Source organism: Musca vetustissima, unplaced genomic scaffold, assembly GCF_032173495.1.
Source record: "Musca vetustissima isolate MV318-11 ecotype Yass unplaced genomic scaffold, APGP_CSIRO_Mvet_v1 utg6314, whole genome shotgun sequence".
NCBI classification, from domain to species: Eukaryota; Metazoa; Arthropoda; class Insecta; order Diptera; family Muscidae; genus Musca; species Musca vetustissima.
In genome coordinates, this window is record NW_026877741.1 from 26352 (window position 1) to 50769 (window position 24418).

The 24418-nt window shown below is 34.1% G+C and overlaps 1 protein-coding gene across 1 annotated transcript in view; it reads left to right on the forward strand.

Moving 5' to 3' along the window:
• Positions 1–8544: 8544 nt before the first annotated feature.
• The window catches only part of LOC133322429 (non-lysosomal glucosylceramidase), a 29380-nt gene continuing 13506 nt past the window's right edge, over positions 8545–24418 (forward strand). The window contains exon 1 of the mRNA XM_061531425.1: positions 8545–8715. Coding sequence (XP_061387409.1) covers positions 8546–8715 — 170 coding nt within the window. The 5' untranslated portion in view covers position 8545. The remainder of the gene's footprint in view (positions 8716–24418) is intronic.

Below are 24418 nucleotides of genomic sequence, written 5' to 3' on the forward strand. Positions count from 1 at the left end.
TTGCCAAATATAACGCGAGGACAGAACCTTAAAAACTATAAAAACCAAAATCCGACAAACAAATTATTTAAAAAAATTCGCGAAACCCAATTTTTCTGACTTCGAAATTTGTATGGTCCAGTAATATTGGTCTAGGAACCAATATATGCAATAGAAATACCAATAAGGGGGTCAGATTCAAAGATATGGACAGTTCTAAAACAATAGTAATAAACAACAATACATGAAGTTGGGAGAAAACATCATTATTCGTCAAATCCTATTGTCTTTTGAAAAACTGTGGTTGCTGGTGGCGAATACGTATTCTATATTTTGTCTACGATTAACCCCATCAGTTGCGAATAAAATGCAGTAGGGAATAAACGGATCGATGTATTCATTTTCGAAATAAGATGTATTTCTATTGCCAGAAAACCGTCCATATATTTGAATCTGACCACCTTATTGCTATTTTCATCGTATATTTTGGTTCCTAGATCAGTAAAAATGAACTATAAAGTTTTCGAAGTTAGAAAAATGGGGTTTCGCTATATTTTTTTAGATAATTTGTTTGTCGGATTTTGGTTTTAATATTTTTTAAGGTCCTGTCCTCGCAATATATTTTGTAAAACCTCCTTTTTATTATTCTTAACATATTTGGAATGTTTTGAAGCCCCGACGACTATATTTAATTCTCTGATTTTGAGATTAGGACGATAAATTACCAAATATTAAATGAAATATTGCTGGAGAATGTATTGAACGTAAATATAAGAAAATACTCGCGAAAATATGCCGTGGTTTATTAGAATCGTTGCCAAATCACTTATAGTATGTCGTTACCCGCAATTGTAACTATAAAAAGACCAAACGTGTTCAATGTAACAATTTTTTCTAAAATTATAATAAAAAGCAAAATACTTTTTTGTGATAAACATTTTTGGGTTGTTATATATTTCAGCCGATATCTTCGAGACCAATAGGTCTTTCGCTGTGATTCTTGCAGAAATACGATCTAAATATGTCCACAAACGTACTCAATCATATATAATTCATGTTACATCTTTAGTTTGCTGGCTTTAGGCGTATATATTGTAAAATGTTCATATTTTTATTGAGGCAAAATACTTATTACACTCACTGTATATATAATTTTAATTTTATATATCATCAGCTAAAATGCAAAAGGCGTAACTAACAAAAGCATAATTGTGTAGGAGAAGCAAAAACTGTTTTGAATGAAAACTATAAACATGTAAAAAAAAAGTATGCCCTGCAGGGTGATATTGCATATGACGAATAATTGACTATATTTTTTTTAAACAAATTTAGTTAATTAGTTTAATGCCAGTCATAACAATTAAGTAAAAACGTGAATTTTGTGTTAGTTACGCCTTTTTTGCATTTATCAAATAAACCCACTTGTAGTTACGTGTTTTTGTTTTTTTTTTAATAGAAGCTCCTTTTTTGACCGCAGACGTGTAAAACTTTGTGAACACATGTAGTTTATTGACATTCTCAATATTCATTCAAAAAGTAAATTTTCAATTTTTTGTTAGTTACGCCTTTTTGCATTTTAGTTAACGATATATATATATATATATATATTCAATTTTTTAATTTTATATATTTTTTATTGTTTTATATAATTTAATTTATTAATTTTTAATTTATTTTCTTTTAGTCTTTTTTTATCTTGTTTTTCATTTATTTATTTAGTGTTTTCATTCGATATTTTTTATTTATTAATTTTTTATATATACATATTTTTATTATATATTTTCATTATATATTTTAATTTAATTTGTATATATTTGAAATATGACAATGGCGATATATATTTTACTAATTAATAAAAGCAATCATCTAACATGACTTTTAGTATATAATTGTAAAACTTCAAAAAATTAATTCACTTTTTTCTATATCCACACTATAGATGTACAAACCAAAATCCGTTATTTTGATTGGACTGTACTTTGAATGCAAAATCTGAATAAAAAACTATCCATCCACTCCACTTTTCCCTATTTCCACAATATAATTGTACAAACAAAATTTCACTATTTTTATTGGAACTGATTAGAAAAAGTTCCTAAAACTTTTCACGATTTTATATATATACATATATATATAGATTGACACATTTTCATCACAGCTTACCTGGAATGGCACCCATTCGCAACTTCATTTTTCCTACATATGCAGGCAGAAAATGGTTGCTGCATAGCCTCATACTGCTTTGTATGTTTTCCATCTTTAATTTCAATATCTCGCACCATTTCTCTAATTGTTTTTTTCGATATTCCCCATCATTAATGGGAAAAACGAACAAATGTTCAAATTGGGGACATTTAAAAACACAAAATCTAGACATTTTTATTTCAAACAAAAAAACACACACAATTTAACAAATTCACAAATAAAAGAAACACGCACAAAACTTTTCACTTGGAATGAGAATTAATTTCGTTGATACTTCCTTATATAGCCTTAAAATCCATAAACTACTGCGATTGATTTTCAAAATAACGCTTGGGTTATAATTACAAAAAATCTGGACTACTGTGACCTTTATTTCAAAAATTGTGAATAACGATTTGAATTTGTACTCATTAGAATTTGAATACCAATCGAAATAAAAAAAGCTTATTTGAAATCTTGTGTGATATTTTGTAGCATATGTTTAGGCGGAAGACTAATTTTACAGTAAAAGCGATGTTTTATGTTAATATACATACAACCATTATTAAAGACGATGCTACTGGGCACATAAAGTGTTTTTAATTATTTTAGTGTATTTGTCAAACATATATCTTCTAAGAAGAAGGCAATATCGTCTTACATATATAAGTACTTCGACTCCTAAAAATATACTACAAAGATTTCACATACATATCAAATAAGAATACATTCACCAAGTAATCGGATGTTGTGGGCTTTTGAATTTTCATATCCCTTCAAAAATAACCGTTTGAATATCGTCCGATATATTTGACACATTCAATATGAAAGGAATCTTTTGTAAGTTAAAAACCTTGGATATACTCGCCTTATATGAATTGTTTTGGTTTATTTATAATTTAATATCACATTTCAAGTAACATTTATATTACTCTTTCTACCAACAACTTTTCACGTGATTGTAGTTTCATATTGTTCTATAACAACAGTTGGTGTTATATTTCTTACTATACTGGCTCTGTTCCAGAACCTACAATAATGCATTAATCAAATCGATTTCGAATTTCCGTTTATACATTTGAAAAGTTTCCGAAGTTTGTAGTAATTCAAATTCAATTTATTATTAAACGTATTTATATATAAATCTTTATTTATTTATTTTTAAGCTGTGTTGCAATTTAATAATACCAATTTATAATAATTTTGGTGTGGATTCGCATTCCTACTGTATTCCTAGTAATAATCCAATAAATAACAACCATTTTTTAATGTACATATATTTTTTTTGTAATGTATTTCTATATAATTTTCTATTGTTTTTAGATTTGTAAAATATTTTTTTAATAGTCCAAATTTATATTCAATTGTAAAATGTAGTTTACAGCCTTAATTGTACGTTTACAATTAACCGGATTTCTTTAACCCAGTGGGTTTCAATTGTCAATTCCTTTGCATATATGTCACATAAATCCTCATAAAGTAGGTTAACCCGGTGAAAAAGTTCTAGTGTACATGTCGTTTAAGGTCGAAAGACTGGTTAATCTGAAATGTAAAAAATCCAATATATAAGTAATTAAAATTGTCAATATATATTTTTTAAACAAGAATATAGTTTTAGTTTTTAATAAACATTTCTAAATGTACCACGGCCTTTTTAAAAGATCGCAAAAAAACTTAAAGAAAAATTTACCGTCATATACGTGTATTTTACGCATTTTTTACATTCTAATTCACAGTCAAATTCAAAAATCTACATGAAAGGAGGAAGAAATTTAAGGAAAATATAATCTCTTTCAAAAAAATTTTTTTTTCAAATATTTATGATGGACGAACAAAATTTAATATATATTTTGTTTCAATTAAAATTAATTATTTTGGTAGAAAACTATTAATAAATTATGTCTGCAAGAAAATTTATTTAATTAGAATATAAGAAGGATAGAAACATTTTTTTCCAATTAGAATTTATCAGTCACTGAATTTACATTTATGGATCAACAAGCGGTAACAGTTTGTGCAATTTTTAATTAATTAAATGAATTAGATTCTTCCATTGTTCGCTACTGTTCTTTGAAATTTGTTACACATATTTCATTTATAATCCAAAAATGACGCATTTTTCCTAATAGTCGCCACCACGTTCCAATTGTATACATAAATTTCTTTATTATTTTGGGAAACAGAAAAAACACTTTTCTTGAAGTGTTTACTCCGGGTTTACACATGCAACTTTTTCATGCAACTCTGCTGCTGCTCTCTACGAATCTCTTTTCAATTTCTTCCCCCTTGTCACTTTTTATACCTCTCACTTCGAAGAACTTAGCAGAGTTGCTTACAAAAGTTGCATGTATAAACACAGACTTACAAAGCTTTTGACATTTTTTTAAATTTTATTAAAATCTTGTGGTAAGACTTACATTTCCCAATTTTTTATTCAAAAATGAAATGAAAAACTATACAGAAATAATTTAGCCTTCATATATTCAAAATAAAACACATAGCTTTTATTTATTTATTGCTTATATATTGTTCATTTATAAGAAAAACAAGATCAACAGTTATAACAAAGTAATAAAATATATATTAATATAATGAATAACGTTATGATTAAATATTAGATATACATGTCTGCCCCTCAGGTCGGTCCACTCCTTTTGATACCTACCACACAAGGTGTACAAATGTTGAAACATGGCGATTCCTGTGTGATAAAGCCAATTCTAAACGGTTTTCCAATACATAGGTCCCTGGAATGATTGTACTATATTATCTATATTCATTAATGCTGTGTGTTAAGTTTCGTGAAAATCGGTCCAGATTTAGATGAAACTCCAATATATAATTTAGTCCGATTTAATGTAAATGTTGCACCAAAGTCCCTATATATCTTTCGAATTATGTGTGTTAAGTTTCGTGATAATTGCTTCCGATTTAGATATGGCTCCCATATATATTTTTGTGCAATTTTAGGTAAATGGGGCTTTAAAGACCCAAAGTTTGATTGCCACACAATTTTGTACAATGAACTGTAGTTAATATAAGTTAATTTTTGACAAGTCTCATTTAAATCGGTTCAGATTTTGATATAGCTTCTACAAGTATATTTTCGTCCGATTTTACACATAATTAACAAAAAAATTTGCACAATGTACTGAAGTTAGTTTAACCTAGAATTTGGATATATATGCTTCGTCAAGGTGGGTCCAATCGGCACAAAATTTTCCACTACGCACTGGATTTGCTTTAACATAACTTGTGGCAAGTTTAGTGGAAATAGGTTTCGATTTAGATATAGCTCCTATATATTGCTTCGTCAGATTTTAAGTAAAAGGTGCAACAAACACCCGTACCGTGTGCTAAGTATAATAAGAATCGGTTTAGATTTAGATATAACACCCATATATAGTTTCATCCGATTTTAAGTAAATGGTTCACCAAAGACCCAAGGGTAGACCGATTGACACAAAATTTTGCACAACGTACTGAAGTTAATATAACCTAGCTTGTGGAATGTTTTGAAATCGGTTCAGATTTGGATAGAGCTCCCATATACATTTTCTCCAGACTTTAAGTACATGAAGCATATAACATAGACTGTTTAAAGTTTCGATATAGCTTAAATATATATTTCCTTTACATTGCTTTATATAATTTTGCCCCATTGTAAGAAGCAACCCTATCTATATCTGACCAAATTAAAAATTTATGGATCCATTTTCATGTTAATGGTCCGTCGACGTATGTTATGATTCATCTGTAGAATATGTTGCGGGCACTCCAACCCGCAGATTCACCCCTGGAAGGAAAAAATTTTGCGTGGAGCTTCGCATAGTTGTGGCCTTTTTCCGATTGTGGAGGCCACCATAACCACATCAAAACAATATGTTTATATCAAAAAGGGAGCCTGGATGTATTGCTAAGGAGGGATGTGACTTCTCCCACCCAAGCCCCCTAATCCCACGTTGCAATGCCGCCAGCACCTTATGTTAAAAAAGCTGGAAGGGCATTGTTTTTTCATGCTTCCAAGGGAGGAAGCGACTGCTACGATCCCAAACACCTGAAAATAAAAAGAAAAATATATTAATATAGGATAAAAGAATTGAAAAAATGAAAATGTATAAAATGCAGCCGGCTGCATGTGGCGAAATATTGGAAAAACTGCTACAAAACAGCTGACCGTAATAGGGATCTACAATTCAAAATATAACTGGAGGGTATTGCGTAAGAATTGATTGGGCGTATGACGTAAGGGGATATACGCTGCGTAAGGTTGAAATTCAATAAATTTATTTGTTTTTACGCGCCATAAGTCTCTTTAAAAATAACATTTTCCCTTTAATTATCAAAACATTTCTGCTGGCGCCTGCCAGCATTTTTATACCAACCGTTTTCAAAATTAAATACTACGTATACGAATGGGCAAAAATAATGCATTTCTGTTATACAAATTTATGTAAAAATTGTATTATTTTTATTATAATGTTATAGTACGTTTACATTGTAGCGGATTTATTAAATCCACTACATCTTAATTGTCAACTCATTTACATATATGTCAAATAAATCCTCACAGAGGAGGTTTAAGTGGGCCACACACGTCAAACATGTGTTTTCGATCGGTGTGAAGCTTCTAGCCCACACACGTCAAACGGATCCACAAAACTTCATTTCATATTTATTTTTGAAGCGTAAAGATGGGCAGCGATAGTGATGGCGGAAAAAAGACCAAATATTTTTATTTAATATAAATTTAGTAAATACCTTTCTTTTATTCCGGGAAAAACATTTTTACTTCCCACATTGTAGGATATGTGTAAAAACCATCAAAAAATTCTCCCAAAACATTTTTTTGCATATGTTTGACATTGTCCTCTGCTCCGCACTCCACGAAATTTCACAACAAATGAGAAATTATCCACACACCAGGCCACAGACGTCAAACATGTGCGCGTCGCACAACGAAAAATTAAAAATTTTTAATTTCTTTCGATCGGTGTGCGCACCGCCAAATCGGTGTGTGTTTGACGTGTGTGGCCCACTTTAACACGGCAACAACTTATAATCTAAAAGCCGTTTTAATTATCATGTATATTACGAACGCAAAAATACACATTAGTATTTTTTTAGATTTTAATGAATTTGCAATTTAAAAACAATTTCGCTATGCTTCAACTTTTTCTATTTGATGAATGCACCTGACAATATATGCAACAACATTTGTTACACAAATACGAATCTCCTACTTTTCCCCTACAAATAAAATATAAAATGAGGAGAGCATTATCTAATATTATAAGAAACACTCAAAATGCAAAGTGCATTATCTAAATGCTGCAGTGTCATCTACATTATTTATTTTAATAATTTTTACGCTCAAAAACAAAACTCACTCAGTTTTTGAGAAAATAATTTACTCAAAAACTTGCTCCCTAACACCATCTACCTATGTTCGAAAATTCGAAGAACAACAAAGAGAGCATTTCGCTGTCTATATTTTATTTAGTCTATGGTTAAACCACAACTATTGTCCAAAAACAAAAAATTCAAAAAAAGAGGTGGAAAAAAGTGTTTGTTGTAAAACTCACTCAAAAATCAAAGGAAGGCCGACCAAGGAAAGTGAAGGAAAAGAAGAAGAAGAGAAAAAAACAAACCAGAAAATTGTGTGTGTGCTGAAAATAAAAACAACAACAACACGCCAGAAAATTATTACAAATCACAACATTAAGCTGAGCTGCAACAACAACAAAGGGGGAACAACTGTGGATAGCATAGAAAAATAAAATAAAAACATAATTGTGACTGCTGTCAAATAGGCAAAGTGAATAAATAAATGAATTAAGAACACACACCAATTGTTTAATAATAATAAAAAATAATAATAAACAAAAAATATTTTGTGGGCATATAACTGTGAGCGGTTTTACCCATGACATACGTGCTGTAGAATATATAAAAAAAATAAATATACATAAATAAAACAGAGAATAAAAATAATAATAGAAAACGATTTTAAAATAAATATTTATTAAAAATAAAAACTAAAAAATTATTAATAGCAAATGTCACAAAACAATTGAGAAAGAAACTGAAATTTCAAGTATCTTCTTCTCCTGCGTACCTCAAACCCCCGCACAAACAACCAACCGTTCGGCAAGTGAAAAATTGTAGCACTTCAGTGCCCATTTGCCACTTGTTAGCCTAGTCAGCCAGCCACTCTAAAAAATCCAATACAGAATTCCCCAGAGTGCGTGTGAGTGTATGTGTGTCAGTGCGTTCGTTAATCAATCAATTCGTCAATTCAGTCATTAATTATAATAGACCCTACCAAAACAATACACCCTCCAATCCAAAACGTTATTTACACGCAATTTAACTCCCAAACATGGATTCCGTCAGTGCTAATTACGACGAACAACAGCAAAGGAATGAAATTACCGCCATATCCCAGTATGGCCTGAAATTAAAATTCGATCATGTATGGCCTGAGAAGCGTAATCAAAATCTAAGGCCCTCCATAAAACAAACGCTACCCCTATTACCATTGGCCTGCAGGTGAGTTAATTTGCCAGGGTATAAATAGTAACAGCCTACAAATGACCTGCTCCCTTACCCTTTCAAAAAAATATAAGGGAGAGGATCCATTTAAATATATCGTATCTATATTCAGGTTCATTAAGAAAACAGAGAAAAAAACCTATTATAAGCGTGGATTTTTTAAAAATATTTTTTTCAGGGTCTTTACATAGGTGTGTGTTTTTAAAAAAATATTTTTTCCAAGGGCTATATTTTTTGAGACCTTGTATTTTTAAAAATATCATTTCAGGCGAGGATTTCCTTTGCTGTCGATTTAAAAAAAAATTAAGGATTTTCATTTCCAAGATTGAGTTTCCAAGTGCCCAGGAACGTATTTTTAAAAAAATCCCAGAATTGGTATTGAAAAATTATTTTAAACCAGTAAGGAAAGTGTAAGTCGGACGAGGCCGACTTTATTATACCCATCACCACTTTGGGACGAATCGGACGAAAGTACATATTGGAGCTACACTGTTGGTTACACTGTGTGTTTTTAAAAAAATATTTTTTCCAAGGGCTATATTTTTTGAGACCTTGTATTTTTAAAAATATCATTTCAGGCGAGGATTTCCTTTGCTGTCGATTTAAAAAAAAATTAAGGATTTTCATTTCCAAGATTGAGTTTCCAAGTGCCCAGGAACGTATTTTTAAAAAAATCCCAGAATTGGTATTGAAAAATTATTTTAAACCAGTAAGGAAAGTGTAAGTCGGACGAGGCCGACTTTATTATACCCATCACCACTTTGGGACGAATCGGACGAAAGTACATATTGGAGCTACACTGTTGGTTACACTAACTTCACAACTTTCTGAAAATTTTTGTAAAAATTGGTCATATTTTGGAGCTTTGGTGCCCCATTTACTGAAAATCGGACGAAACTATATATGGGAGCTATATCTCATTCTGAACCGATTTCAGCGAAACTTACCACACCGTAGCATACACTAACTTCAGGACGTTCTTCAAAATTTTGCGCCAATCGGCCATATTTTGGAGCTTTGATGCCCCATTTACTGAAAATCGCACGAAAATATATATGGGATCTATATCTAGATCTGAACCGATTTCAGCGAAACTTTCCACATCGTAGGTTACACTAACTTCAGAACGTTCTGCAAAATGTTGCGCCAATCGGCAATATTTTGCAGCTTTGGTGCCCCATTTACTGAAAATCGGACGAAACTATATATGGTAGCTATATCTAAATCTGAACCAATTTTTACGAAACTTAACACACATCTTTCAAGACTTAATTCAGTACGCTATGCCAAATTTCGTGCAAATCGAAAATATATAGGGAATTTGGTGTACCATTTACCTTAAATCGGACGAAACTATATATGGGAGCTATATCTAAATCTGAACCGATTTGCATGAAACTTAACACACATCATTCTAGACCTAATTCATTACGCTGTGCCAAATTTCGTGCAAATCGAAAGATATGGCCTTTACTGCACCATTTACCTAAAATCGGACGAAAATATATATGGGAGCTATATCTACATCTGAACCGATTTACCTCCAATTTCAATAGGGTTCGTCATTGGGCCAAATAAGTGACCTATGCCACATTTCATCCAAATCGGATTATAAATGCGACCTCTACTTTGTTTACAATTTAACATCAACAGACGGACGGACATACGGGCGGATATGCATAAATCGACTCAGAAAGTGATTCTATGCATATTCTCAAAAGGAATCATGGGTCTATCTCGATTCCTTTTGCCTATTACAAACATATGTACAAAGACATAATACCCTGTATCACAGTGTGCTGAAGGGTATAAACCCCCTTATATGGGGAACTACCCAAAAATGGGGCGAATATTGGGGGTGCCCTTATATGGGGGCTACCCGAAAAAATCGACCTATAATTATATCTTTTATTGGAGATATTTGGTAGACAAAAAGAACTCAATGTACCAAATTTCAGCGAATTCGGTTGAAAAACGCCCTTAAGAACCCGAAAATATCGAAAATTCGGCTGTACCCTTATATGGGGGCTATCCAAAAAAATGGACCTATATTCATAATTTTTTGTGGAGAGATTTGGTACCTATTAAAAACTCAAAATACTACATTACACCCAATTCTGTGGGAAAAATGCGATCAGAAACACCCAAAATACTGAAAATTAGGGGGTACCGTTATATGGTGGAACAGTGGACCTATAGTTATAATTTTTTGTGGAGAAACGAAGTACCCCATAAGAACCTAAAGTACCATATTTAAGCGAATTCGGTTAAAAATCCGCTTAAGAATCCCAAAATACCGAAAATTGAGGAGGGTACCATTATATGGGAGCTATGCCTAAACGTGGACCGCTAGATCCCATCTTCGAACTTGACCTGCCTGCTGACAAAAGACAACCCTATGCAAAATTTCCTCACTCAATTCAATTCAATCTCAATTCCTTCAAAAGACGGACGGACAGACAGTCAGATGGAAGGCTAGATCGTCTTAGAATTTTATCCTGATATAAAGTATATATGCTTTATAGGGTCAGAAATCAATATTTCGATGAGTTACAAACGAAATGACAAAATAATATACCCTCCATACTATGGTAGAGGGTATAAAAATCCACTCTTTTATTCAGCCGTTCAAAAATTAATTTTAAAAAAAATTCACGCCTCTATTGGTACCCAAAAAATTAATTTAAAAAAATTCATGCCTCCATGGTAACCCCAAAAATTAATTTAAAAAATCCACGCCTCTATTTAGTAGGCCAAAATAATTTGTAAAAATCCACGCATTTTTAAAGGTTTTTTGGAGGGTTCCAAAAAAAAAAAATTTGCATAAAAAATGTCCCCAAACTAGCTGCTTAATGCTTAGTCGTAACTTTTTTTATTTAACCATGATTTCATAGTGCAATTGTTTTTTTTTCTGCTTTATCAGCTCAAAAATAAAGAAGGGGGAAATTCTCTTATCATTGTGCGATATGATACCTGCAAACGAAGACAAAAAAATTAACCGAACATTTGTTAAACAGATTTCAGATGACTAAAATAAATGATAAATGTTGTTGTTGGTTATAATTCTAATACCTCCAGATAAGGTCATAGATAGAAGGTAAAAAACATATATCCATTTAGTGTCTCTATGTGTAATCATAGGTATTCTATCAAAATAGTGGTAATAATGGATGACATGGTGCAGGTGTTTTGGCAAAAGGAAATGGGGGTTTCCCAATTAAAATTCTTGTGACCATCTAGAAGATTATTAAATTCCCTATAAACTCTGGTCCAATCTCTAATAAGTCTCCCATTTGAAATTCCCAATCAGATTGTTCTTCCAATAAGACTTTATATCACATTTCTCCTTGAAGATTATTAAATTCCCTATATATAATCTGGTCCAATCGCTGATTAGTCTTCCATTTGGAATTTCCAATTAGATTTGTTTCGAATAAGACTTTATATATGTCTTCTCCTTGAGATGACTTAGAAGATTTGCAAGGATTGAAATCTGGTCTCAAATTGTTTCATTCGAAACGAATGTCCAATTTGATTTTTGTGACCACCTAGAATATTATTAAATTCTTTATAGAATCTGGTGCAATAGTTTCCCATTTGGGATTCCCAATCAGATTTTTTGTGCAATAAGACTTTATATCACATTTCCCCTTGAAGATTATTAAATTCCCTATATAAAATCTGGTCCAATCGCTGATTAGTCTTCCTTTTGGAATGCCCAATCATTTTTTTCCAATAAGTCTTTATATCTCCCTTCTCCTTGAGATGCCTTAGAAGATTTACACGGATTAAAATCTGGTCTCAAATTCTTCCATTCGAATCGAATGTCCAAACTGATTTTTGTGACCACCTAGAAGATTATTAAATTCTTTATAGAATCCAATCTGGTCCAAAATCTGAATAGTTTCCCATTTGGAATTCCCAATCAGATTTTTTGTCCAATAAGACTTTATATCACATTTCTCCTTGAAGATTATTAAAATCCCTATAGAATCTGGTCCCATCTCTGAATAGTTTCCCATTTGGAATTTCCAATCAGATTTTTTCCAATAAGACTTTATGTCACATTTTTCCTTGAGATGCCTTAGAATATTTGCAAGGATTAAAATCTGGTCTCAAATTCTTCCATTCGAAATGAGTGTCCAATCAGAGTTCTTTCCAATAAGAATTTCCCTCACCTTACAGAGATTTATCATATCCTGTCATAACATTTACACTCGGCTCACATTTATCCTTCACACATTTCCTCCAGAATGGAGAAACTTTCCCTATAAAAAATATTTTTTTGTGTTTTGTCCTTCGCACACTACTGACCCATTTATCTGACAAAAACTTTTATAAAGTTCCAGGCACGTTTTCAAACAACAACAAAATCATCCTCTAAAGGACCTAACATAGACAAGGATTATGAAATCGCAAGTGTGCTGTTGTCTTAACGCCTCAAGTGTGAGTGTGTACGTGTGTGTGCGTGGTGTAAAAATAATCCTTATAACCTGGGGTGGACGAGTAGAGGAGTCTTCGAAGCACACATTCAAAGAATCTCCTCACCAAAATAGATATACGTCATCGCTTCGCCACTTTGACCTACTCTTCCTTCGGTTGAAATATGTGAAAATGTGTTAGTAAGGATATCAAGGAGAATAACAGAAGGAATCCTCCACTTCGTAAAAGGCATTCCTTAATATTACGTCGTCTCTGGGTCCGCATAGTTATGTGATTACCTATGTTTTATTTTCGTTTGTTTGTGTGCGTGTCTGATTTGTAGGAATATTGACGCCAGACAACAGTTTCCAAAATTCCTTGAGGTAAGGTATGAGGAGCCTTAAAAGAGGGCCTTATTATCTTAAGAGGCTGAATAAATGCCTTAGACAATTCTGCGCCATAATTACCATACCCATAAAAAGTTATCCAAATTGGAAGGCCAGGGAGGTTCTCATGGAGCATATTTACCCTGAGAGATGGAATAATTGCCTTAGAGAATTCTATGCCGCAATTTCAGATTCATAAAATGTTCTCCAAATTGGGAGGCCAGAAATGTCTTCACACCCTCACAGTTGGAACTTTTTGAAATCTACCAAATTTCTTTCGAACAAGGCCTCCTCTTCTCCCAGGCCTTTTCTCATTTCACATCACAAAGAATATTTTTGTCCCCACGACAACTAAAATTGTATGGTTCAAATTTTACCACAGTTTGGTTAACAACAAAAATATGTCGTCAGCAGGTCCGTCTGGATGAGGCGTGCGGGGTAACAGCAGAACAACAACACCAAAAATATTTTATGGATCTCTTTATACATTTTTCAGACATTTGGATGGATGCGTGTTTTTGTTTCTGTTTTTGTCGTGGTCGTAACCGTCGTCGTATGTTACACATACACCAAAAATAGAGTCCGAGTCGGAGCGGTGAGTAATAAACTTGGCAACAACAACAAAAACTTTATGGGAATATAACATTGGCAGCAAAAGCGGAATACTAGGAAGAAATGGATTTAAAACATTTGGAACTGAATTTTTTTAATTTTTTTTTTAATTTTTAAATTTTTGGGTTTTTAAAAAATATTTTTTGGATGATAGATACCAACGGCTCTGATTGGCTTTAACATGGCGAAGTCTAGTCCCTCATTCATCTCAATTGTGTACACTGACCTCCCCGCGGTGTCACCTGGGGTAGATATTTTTCATCGCCCGTTGAAATAGTGAGCTAGTATGTGCCGCGAGTTCACCCATAAGAACTATAAAAAAATGGGTTGAGGCGTCGGGCTAGTTGCACACACTCGGAAAACCGAGCCTACTATGAAAAAGCAACGAAAAAGAGAACCAACCCCCCTAATGTTGACAACACCCGCAAACTTATAAAGTACCATTATCTGCGAACCTGCACTTGGAATGTGCGAACCTTGTACAGAACAGGCGCAGTTTTCACGTTGGCGGATGTACTCAAGAAGTACAAAGCCGATATTATTGCCTTACAGGAAATGCGATGGAAAGGGAAAGGCGTAAGTAAATCAGACGATTACCCACTGTATTATAGCTGCCATGAAACGAGACATGAATTTGGTTGCGGATTTATGGTTAACAGGAGAATAAAAAACCTCGTCTCCAGATTCACTCCAGTGGATGAGCGAATAGCTACAATCCGTATAAAAGCGAAGTTCTTCTACATCAGTCTTATTTGCGACCATGCGCCTAACGAAGACAAAGACGAGCAGACCAAAGACATATTTTATGAGCGCCTAGAAACAGCATATGATCGCTGCCCTGGCCATGACATTAAAATTCTGCTAGGAGATTTTAATGCAAAAATCGGAAGGGAAATATCTTTGGCCCCACTGTCGGAAAATTCAGCCTCCATAAGGAAACATCCGACAACGGCATGAGGTTGATTGACTTCGCGGCAGCAAAAAACATGGTAGTTAGCAGCACCAGATTCAAGCATCTCGATATACACAAGGCCACTTGGATTTCTCCCGATCGAACAACGAGTGTATTAGACTTTCGATCCATACGACCACTACCTTGTAGCAGCCAAGGTTGGCACTCGTCATAATGTAAGAGTGAACAGAAATGGCACTCTGTACACCGAACAACTCATGTTACTCGCCTACACCGATGACATCGATGTAATGGGTGCCAGCGGTAAAAGCCACCTTTGAACAAATTGAGTAGGAGTCTGCCAAAGTGGGTCTGGCAGTAAACGGAGAGACGACCAAGCTGATGGTATCAACGCACAAGACGTCAAGTATACCCGGACCAACTGGGGAACTTGAGAACTACAGCTTCGAGGTAGTCAAAGATTTTATATACCTTGGTACCGCCATAAAAAACGAATGACATCAGTTTTGAAATTCGGAGAAGGATAATGATGGCCAACAGATGCCACTATGGTCTACGTAAGCAGTTTAGAAACAAGGCCACCTCCCGCAAGGCCAGACTAAACTCACACTCTACAATACGCTGATACAACCCGTGCTGTTATATGGATCTGAAGCATGGGTACTTGCGCAAGCAGTTGAGGCAGCTCTTGGAGTGTTTGAGAGATCTGCGTTGACGGTGAATATCGCCGTCAAATGAACCACGAGCTTTACAATTTATACGCGGACATCGACATAGTCAGTCGCAGCGACTACGTTAGCTAGGTCATGCTGTGAGAATGGATGAAGATGCCCCAGCCCAGAAGGCATATAAAATCGAACCAGCTGATGGTTCACGCAGAAGGGGAAGGCCACGAATAAGATGGAAAGACCAGCTTGAAGGCAACGTTGCCGAATATGGTCTATCAAATTGGAAAATCAACGCAAGAGACCGATGCGCCTGGAAATCTTTATAAAGCTCGGCTTATGGAACGAAAGTTCTGTCACAAGCCAGCTAAGTAAGTAAAAAGAGGCGTGGATTTGTTTAAATTGATTTATGGGCTACCAAATAGAGGCGTGGATTTTTTATTAATCTGTGGGCTACCAAATAGAGGCGTGGATTTTTTTTAATTAATCTGTGGGCTACCAATTGGAGGCGTGGATTTTTAAAAAATATTTTTTAACGTAGATTTTTTCTTTCAGTGTACATTACCACCCAATATAATTTGTGTTTGTGTGTCTGTACATAAAACCCAGCAGATACAAAAATTCTATTGTCCGACATGTTTATGACCAAACACGAATTACAAATAATAAACAACAAGAATAACAACAACTACAAAAGTTTTGCGTGATCTGGGTTGGCTAGCCAGCCGACCAACCCAGCGCTGCAAAACCTTAAATTAGTTTAATAAAAACAAAAAACAAACATAAAATTATACAAGTCCGGTTAAAAGGAGCCACTATCCAAAACTATCCTCTGAATGATGTAACTTCTTGTTATTCTTCGCCTTTGTGTACTCAAAACTGGCGAAGCAATGACTCTATTATTAAAATTTCATTAAGGTGTCAGTGAACCCCATGGCTAACCTAAGGTCTTAAACTCCGTGTCAATAGTTTGAAAGGCAAAGGTATCCTTGTTCTCAAGTATTTCTATGGCCTTTTGTAAATCCGAGCAACAAAAGCCGTTAACGTTGTGTTTGTCTTTGGCAATATTATTGCTTTCATTGTGAACTCCAAAATCCTGACCTACCTCACTGCCAAGGGAGGAGGTTAAGGTAAAGGAGAATGCAAGAAGTAACAAAATATTTACAAAAGGAAAAAAGATTGCAAATATTATGAGATGATACTAAAGATGTATAGGAGGGAGGATGGAAAAAAATTGGGAAGAGGATTTGGTACTTGAAAAAATCCACGCCTATTGTTGAGATGGTCCTTGACAAAAATTCCTTTAAAAAATCCACGCCTATTGTTGAGATGGTCCTTGACAAAAATTCCTTTAAAAAATCCACGCCTATTGTTGAGATGGTCCTTGACAAAAATTCCTTTAAAAAATCCACGCCTATTGTTGAGATGGTCCTTGACAAAAATTCCTTTAAAAAATCCACGCCTATTGTTGAGATGGTCCTTGACAAAAATTCCTTTAAAAAATCCACGCCTATTGTTGAGATGGTCCTTGACAAAAATTCCTTTAAAAAATCCACGCCTATTGTTGAGATGGTCCTTGACAAAAATTCCTTTAAAAAATCCACGCCTATTGTTGAGATGGTCCTTGACAAAAATTCCTTTAAAAAATCCACGCCTATTGTTGAGATGGTCCTTGACAAAAATTCCTTTAAAAAATCCACGCCTATTGTTGAGATGGTCCTTGACAAAAATTCCTTTAAAAAATCCACGCCTATTGTTGAGATGGTCCTTGACAAAAATTCCTTTAAAAAATCCACGCCTATTGTTGAGATGGTCCTTGACAAAAATTCCTTTAAAAAATCCACGCCTATTGTTGAGATGGTCCTTGACAAAAATTCTTTTAAAAATCCACGCCTATTGTTGAGATGGTCCTTGACAAAAATTCTTTTAAAAACCCACGCCTATTGTTGAGATGGTCCTTGAAAAAAATTCTTTTAAAAATCCACGCCTATTGTTGAGATGGTCCTTGACAAAAATTCTTTCAAAAATCCACGCCTATTGTTGAGATGGTCCTTGACAAAAATTCCTTTAAAAAATCCACGCCTATTGTTGAGATGGTCCTTGACAAAAATTCCTTTAAAAAATCCACGCCTATTGTTGAGATGGTCCTTGACAAAAATTCCTTTAAAAAATCCACGCCTATTGTTGAGATGGTCCTTGACAAAAATTCTTTAAAAAATCCACGCCTATTGTTGAGATGGTACTTTACAAACAGTCCTTTAAAAAATCCACGCCTATTGTTGAGATGGTCCTTGACAAAAATTCCTTTAAAAAATCCACGCCTATTGTTGAGATGGTCCTTGACAAAAATTCCTTTAAAAAATCCACGCCTATTGTTGAGATGGTCCTTGACAAAAATTCCTTTAAAAAATCCACGCCTATTGTTGAGATGGTCCTTGACAAAAATTCCTTTAAAAAATCCACGCCTATTGTTGAGATGGTCCTTGACAAAAATTCCTTTAAAAAATCCACGCCTATTGTTGAGATGGTCCTTGACAAAAATTCCTTTAAAAAATCCACGCCTATTGTTGAGATGGTCCTTGACAAAAATTCCTTTAAAAAATCCACGCCTATTGTTGAGATGGTCCTTGACAAAAATTCCTTTAAAAAATCCACGCCTATTGTTGAGATGGTCCTTGACAAAAATTCCTTTAAAAAATCCACGCCTATTGTTGAGATGGTCCTTGACAAAAATTCCTTTAAAAAATCCACGCCTATTGTTGAGATGGTCCTTGACAAAAATTCCTTTAAAAAATCCACGCCTATTGTTGAGATGGTCCTTGACAAAAATTCCTTTAAAAAATCCACGCCTATTGTTGAGATGGTCCTTGACAAAAATTCCTTTAAAAAATCCACGCCTATTGTTGAGATGGTCCTTGACAAAAATTCCTTTAAAAAATCCACGCCTTATTTGGTACAAAAAAATTTTTTTTAAAAAATCCATTAAAAGCCCAAAAATTAATTTTAAAAAATCCGCACCCTAAGGTTCTTTCAGATCTCCATTCTGGGGAAAAATTACTTTCATTCTGTAAACTTTTCGAACAAACATAAAAAGTTTCCCCATTTATTTTTTTAATCCAACTTTTTTCTATTTATCTTTCCTTCACCGGCATTGTGCCGACTTGGATTCAATAGGGGTTTTTGTATTGTTGTGTTGTTGTAACCACACAAAAAGGGGCCAGCAAATAAACCATTATTTGTATGTACATTAAGCAAGAAACAAACTTACACACAAACATCTATTCATACATTTATCGCCGTCGTATTTTATTATGTTGCAAGCGGAAATGGGCTTATGTTGATGCTGCAGCGTAACGGAAGATGTTGGCGGTTCTGCCACGAACTGCCAGCAAGAGATGTTGGCATATTTCCCAAAGAAACATTTATCTGGATTACTCTGGGCGAGAGTGTGTTAGGGTTATTGTTATTATGTTGCCAAACAATCAGTGAAGTAAAAGAAACAACAACAAAAATTGTATTTATTTTGTCATCCACCAACCATTCCTTGCTTCCGTTTTTTTTTTTCATTATTGTCATGGTAAATTGAATTTTTAATGCCATTATTGAAAAAATCTTTTATTTATGATTTTTTTTGTTATCCCGATGAAGTTTTTCCTTCATCAGGGTGGTATTGTAAATTTTAAATAATGGAAACTATTGTCATTAACATTTTTTTATTTAATGACTGCCATATTTTAATTAAAAAATAATTAATTTTTAAAGCATGGATTTTTTAAATAAATTGTTTTTTTTTTAATTTTTTTCGTCTACTAAATAAGGCGTGGATTTTTTAAATAATTTTTTTCGGCTACTATATGTTGGGGTATTTTCATAATTCCATTTATGGAATATGTGTGAAACAAAGTTAAAGACAAGTTGTTTGAATTCAATAGTTTATTTAAGTATAGGTCTATATCCTACGACTTGTGACAAGAGAAGAAAGATCTTTAAACCGGAATAAAAACGAACATGACTTACAATCATACGTCCAATTTCATGTTTACAAAATAATATTGGTTTGGTTTAATACATTTGAGTTGCAGTGTTGTATTTTTATCACAACAATCGCCCTCTAATCAAATGCACTAAATACAAATTGGTTCTACATCTGAATTGTCAATAAATTACAACCATTCAAGTGTTTTTTCCTCATCATATTTAACATCGATATCCGTGGCTTCATACTTTTCTCGTATATAGTGGAAACGTATATCAATATGTTTGGATTTCTTATGTACTGTTGGGTTTTTGATCATAAACTGTGCTCCTTGGTTATCGAAGTAAGTTTGAGTTGGATGTACAATATAGTCCTCAAAATCCATTTCACGTAATAATCCACGATGAAACACGACATCTTTAGTTCTTTGGCAAAGAGCAATGTACTCTGCTTCCATTGTATTCAACGCCACCACAGACTGTTTTCGAGATTTCCAAGCAATGCGACCACTCGAGAAAAATATTATGTGACCTCATCGTTTACCTCAGATCCCCAGTCTGCATCTGTAAAGCATTCAAAATCGCTAAATTTATTTGAGTATGTTATCGCACTCTTTACGATTCCCTTAATATATCTCAGGATAGGTTTCGCTGCTTGTATATGCTCATCATGCGGGTGAGAATCGTACTGTGAATGTACCAATCAAACTTTGATATGCCTTAGTGTTCATATTAACACATTCCTTTTCACATTGCAATAAATCAGTAGAATTATTCCATGGTGTGGCCGCTGCTTCACATTCAGCCATACCCCATTGCTCTAAATTTTCCTCAGCATATTTCTTTTGATGGATTGTGATATCACCCGCTAATCCATCCCTTATTACTTCCCTGCCCAAGTAAAATTTTATAGGACCACTGTCAACTGCATATATCTAAGCACAACTTAAGGCTACTACCCACGCCTTGTATTTTTCAATGGATCCATCTGACCTTCGTTTTACCACAAAAACCCATTTGCATCCAATTACGTTTTTGTCCACAGGTCTTTCCACTACATCCCACGTTTCATTTCTTATGAAATTGTCGTATTCCACTGACATTGCTTCATTCCACATTTCTGCATTCTTCGAACTTAATGCTTCCTTAACCGCTTCTGGATTTTCTATAATCGAATTGATCATTGTAACGTGACCGTCAAATAGCTCAATACTGTCCACCCTAATATCCATACATTTTTCTTATAAATAACACCATTTTACCTCTATTACAACAACAAATGACTTGTGCGATCAACAATACAACCAAACAACCATCTATGTTTACTCCTTCCCCCATTTTAACTTCACTGCATTTTGCACTGTAGAGTGAGTGAATAATTCTCATTCACTTAATAAAGCTATATGGATAAGTGTTCTACATTTCATCACTGAAGTTGTCGAGAACCAGAGTTAGCGAACAGTACAAGTGAAGTCGACATGTGGCAGGTCCACATTCATAGTAGCTCGTCAGTCGTATAAAACACAGCACCTAACTCGCTCCCGAGTTCAGTTCGCTCCTGCTTACAAAGGTTCGCACTCCTATATGTGAACCTTTGTAAGACGTGGATTTTTTTGTGGACCTTGCAAAAATGTTTTTAAAAAATCAACGATTATATGTGAATCTTAAAAAAATTTTTTTTAAATGTTCCCATTGATAATATTTATTATTTGTTATCTCTTTACTTATCTGGTTACTGAATCTTATTTCATTTTTCTGATTAACTAATTTAAATAAAAATTACTACACGTTAATAAAATGAAAAATAGAAAGTATTCCACCCTCATAAAGTTAATAAAAAATATTACTTAATCATGTTTGTGTTTATACCCTTCACCACACTGTGGTACAGGGTATTATGTCTTTGTGCATATGTTTGTAACAGGCAAAAGGAAACGAGATAGACACATGGTTCCTTTTGAGAATATGCATAGAATCACTTTCTAAGTCGATTTATGCATGTCCGTCCGTCCGTCCGTCTGTCCGTCTGTCTGTCTGTCTGTCCATGTTAAATTGTAAACAAAGTACAGGTCGCATTTATGATCCGAATTGAATGAAATTTGGTATAGGTCACTTATTCGGCCCAAGGACGAACCCTATTGAAATTGGGAAAAATCGGTTCAGATTTAGATATAGCTCCCATATATATATATTTAACCGATTTAATGTAAACGGCCCCTATATATCTTTCGATTTGCACGAAATTTGGTACAGCTTAATCATTTAGGTCTAGAATGATGTCTGCCAAGTTTCGTGAAAATCGGTCCAGATTTAGATATAGCTCCCATATATAGTTTCGTCCGATTTCATGTATATGGTGCCCCAAAGTTCCTATATATCTTTTGATTTGCACGAAATTTGGTATAACGTACTGAATTAAGCCTAGAGTGATGTCTGCCAAGTTTGGAGAAAATCGGTCCAGATTTAGATATAGCTCCCATATATAGTTTCGTCCGATTTCATGTAAAAGGTGCCCCAAAGTCCCTATATACCTTTCGATTTGCGCGAAATTTGGCATAACGTACTGAATTGAGCTTAGAATGATGTCTAACAAGTTTGGAGAAAATCGGTCCAGATTTAGATTTAGCTCCCATATATAGTTTCGTACGATTTCATGTAAATGGTGCCCCAAAGTCCGTATATATCTTTTGATTTGCACGAAATTTGGCATAACGTACTGAATCAAGCCTAGAGTGATGTCTGCCAAGTTTGGAGAAAATCGGTCCAGATTTAGATATAGCTCCCATATATAGTTTCGTCCGATTTCATGTAAATGGTGCCTCAAAGTCCCTATATAACTTTCGATTTGCACGAAATTTGGCATAACGTACTGAATTAAGCCTAGAGTGATGTCTGCCAAGTTTGGAGAAAATCGGTCCAAATTTAGATATAGCTCCCATATATAGTTTCGTCCGATTTCATGTAAATGGTGCCTCAAAGTCCCTATATAACTTTCGATTTGCACGAAATTTGGCATAACGTACTGAATTGAGCCTGGAATGATGTCTACCAAGTTTCGAGAAAATCGGTCCAGATTTAGATATAGCTCCCATATATAGTTTCGTACGATTTCATGTAAATGGTGCCCCAAAGTCCCTATATATATTTTGATTTGCACGAAATTTGGCATAACGTACTGAATTAAGCCTAGAGTGATGTCTGCCAAGTTTGGAGAAAATCGGTCCAGATTTAGATATAGCTCCCATATATAGTTTCGTCCGATTTCATGTAAATGGTGCCCCAAAGTCCCTATATAACTTTCGATTTGCACGAAATTTGTCATAACGTACTGAATTGAGCCTAAAATGATGCTAAGTTCCGTGAAAATCGGTCCAGATTTAGATATAGCTCCCTTTTATTATAGATTGATTTTAAGTAATTGACGTACTAAGGAACCAATAGAAACAAAACGTTCTGAAATTAGTATAACCTAACCTGTGACAAGTTTGTTTGAAATCGCTTAATATTTGGATAGAGCTTCCATATATATTTTCGACCGATTTCAAGTAAATTGGGCATCAAACTCCTCATGTTAGTCAGTTTGACATCAAATTTTGCACAACGTACAAATTTGAGCATAGAATTACGTAGTTGCGTTTTCAAGAAGTACAGACATAGCCCAACGGACTTATTTATATTTGTTTGAAGTCGATTAACATACTTTATGGATAGATCTAGGTAGATTCACATTTAGATAAATATTACTTTTTTTCATCCAATTACATGTTAATAGTCCTGTTTAATATACCCATAGTGGTGAAGGGTATCATATAGTCGGCCCCGTCCGACTTTACTACTTTCCTTACTGGTTTTTTAATTCAATCTTGGCAATCTCCAGCGATTAATTGTAAATTAAATAATTGACAATGATAAAACGAAGGAGGAGGAAGAGTAGGAGTGACAAAAACACTCATGTCACGTTGTATGATTTGTCTGTCGGTGTGTTTGCCACTCTCCATGCAACGATCCACCTCGCAGTTGATGTCTGTTGAAATAAAGTGTGGCATTGTTTTGCAGCACTGACATCAGAAAGGTTGTGTGTCTGCAGTGTAATGAATTTCAAGTTGCAACATCATGCAAGCAACTGTGGAAGATACCGACTGACTGACTGGCTGTCTTATGGGCGATACTCAGGGAGGCACACCAAGTCAGCAACAACTTATAACTCCATATATAAAATACGAAACATTACAATGAACTTTTGTGCTAATTTTGTAAGACCCAAGAACTCCAAGAACGGCAAAGATGGTTGCCATGATGGAATAGCAAATGAGAATTATTTCTAAATTTAGCTTTGGGCATAGTGCAAAAAAAAAACAGAATTATTTTTATACTTTAAGAATGGATGGAGTTCAAAGAAAAATATGAAGGCACAAAAAATTAAAAATAAATTAAATTCATTTTCAGTAAAGACTGCCTAATAAGGAGACTCCTGATTTCAAATCAAACAACTATTTTAGCATGGGGTATATTAGTCCCTCAGTTTTTTGAAATATTCGTTAAGACCCCAAGCCCTCTATCCCACTAAAAAGCGAAGAAAATTCCAAGCCTCCACCCACAAATTTTTTTCTCTCAGTGTATGCAGCAATGCATTTCCTAATGCTATGCGGAGATGACCTGATACCGATGTTGTTGCCATTATCAAGATAACTTTGTTCCAGTTTTTCTTTCACTATTCTCAAGCATTG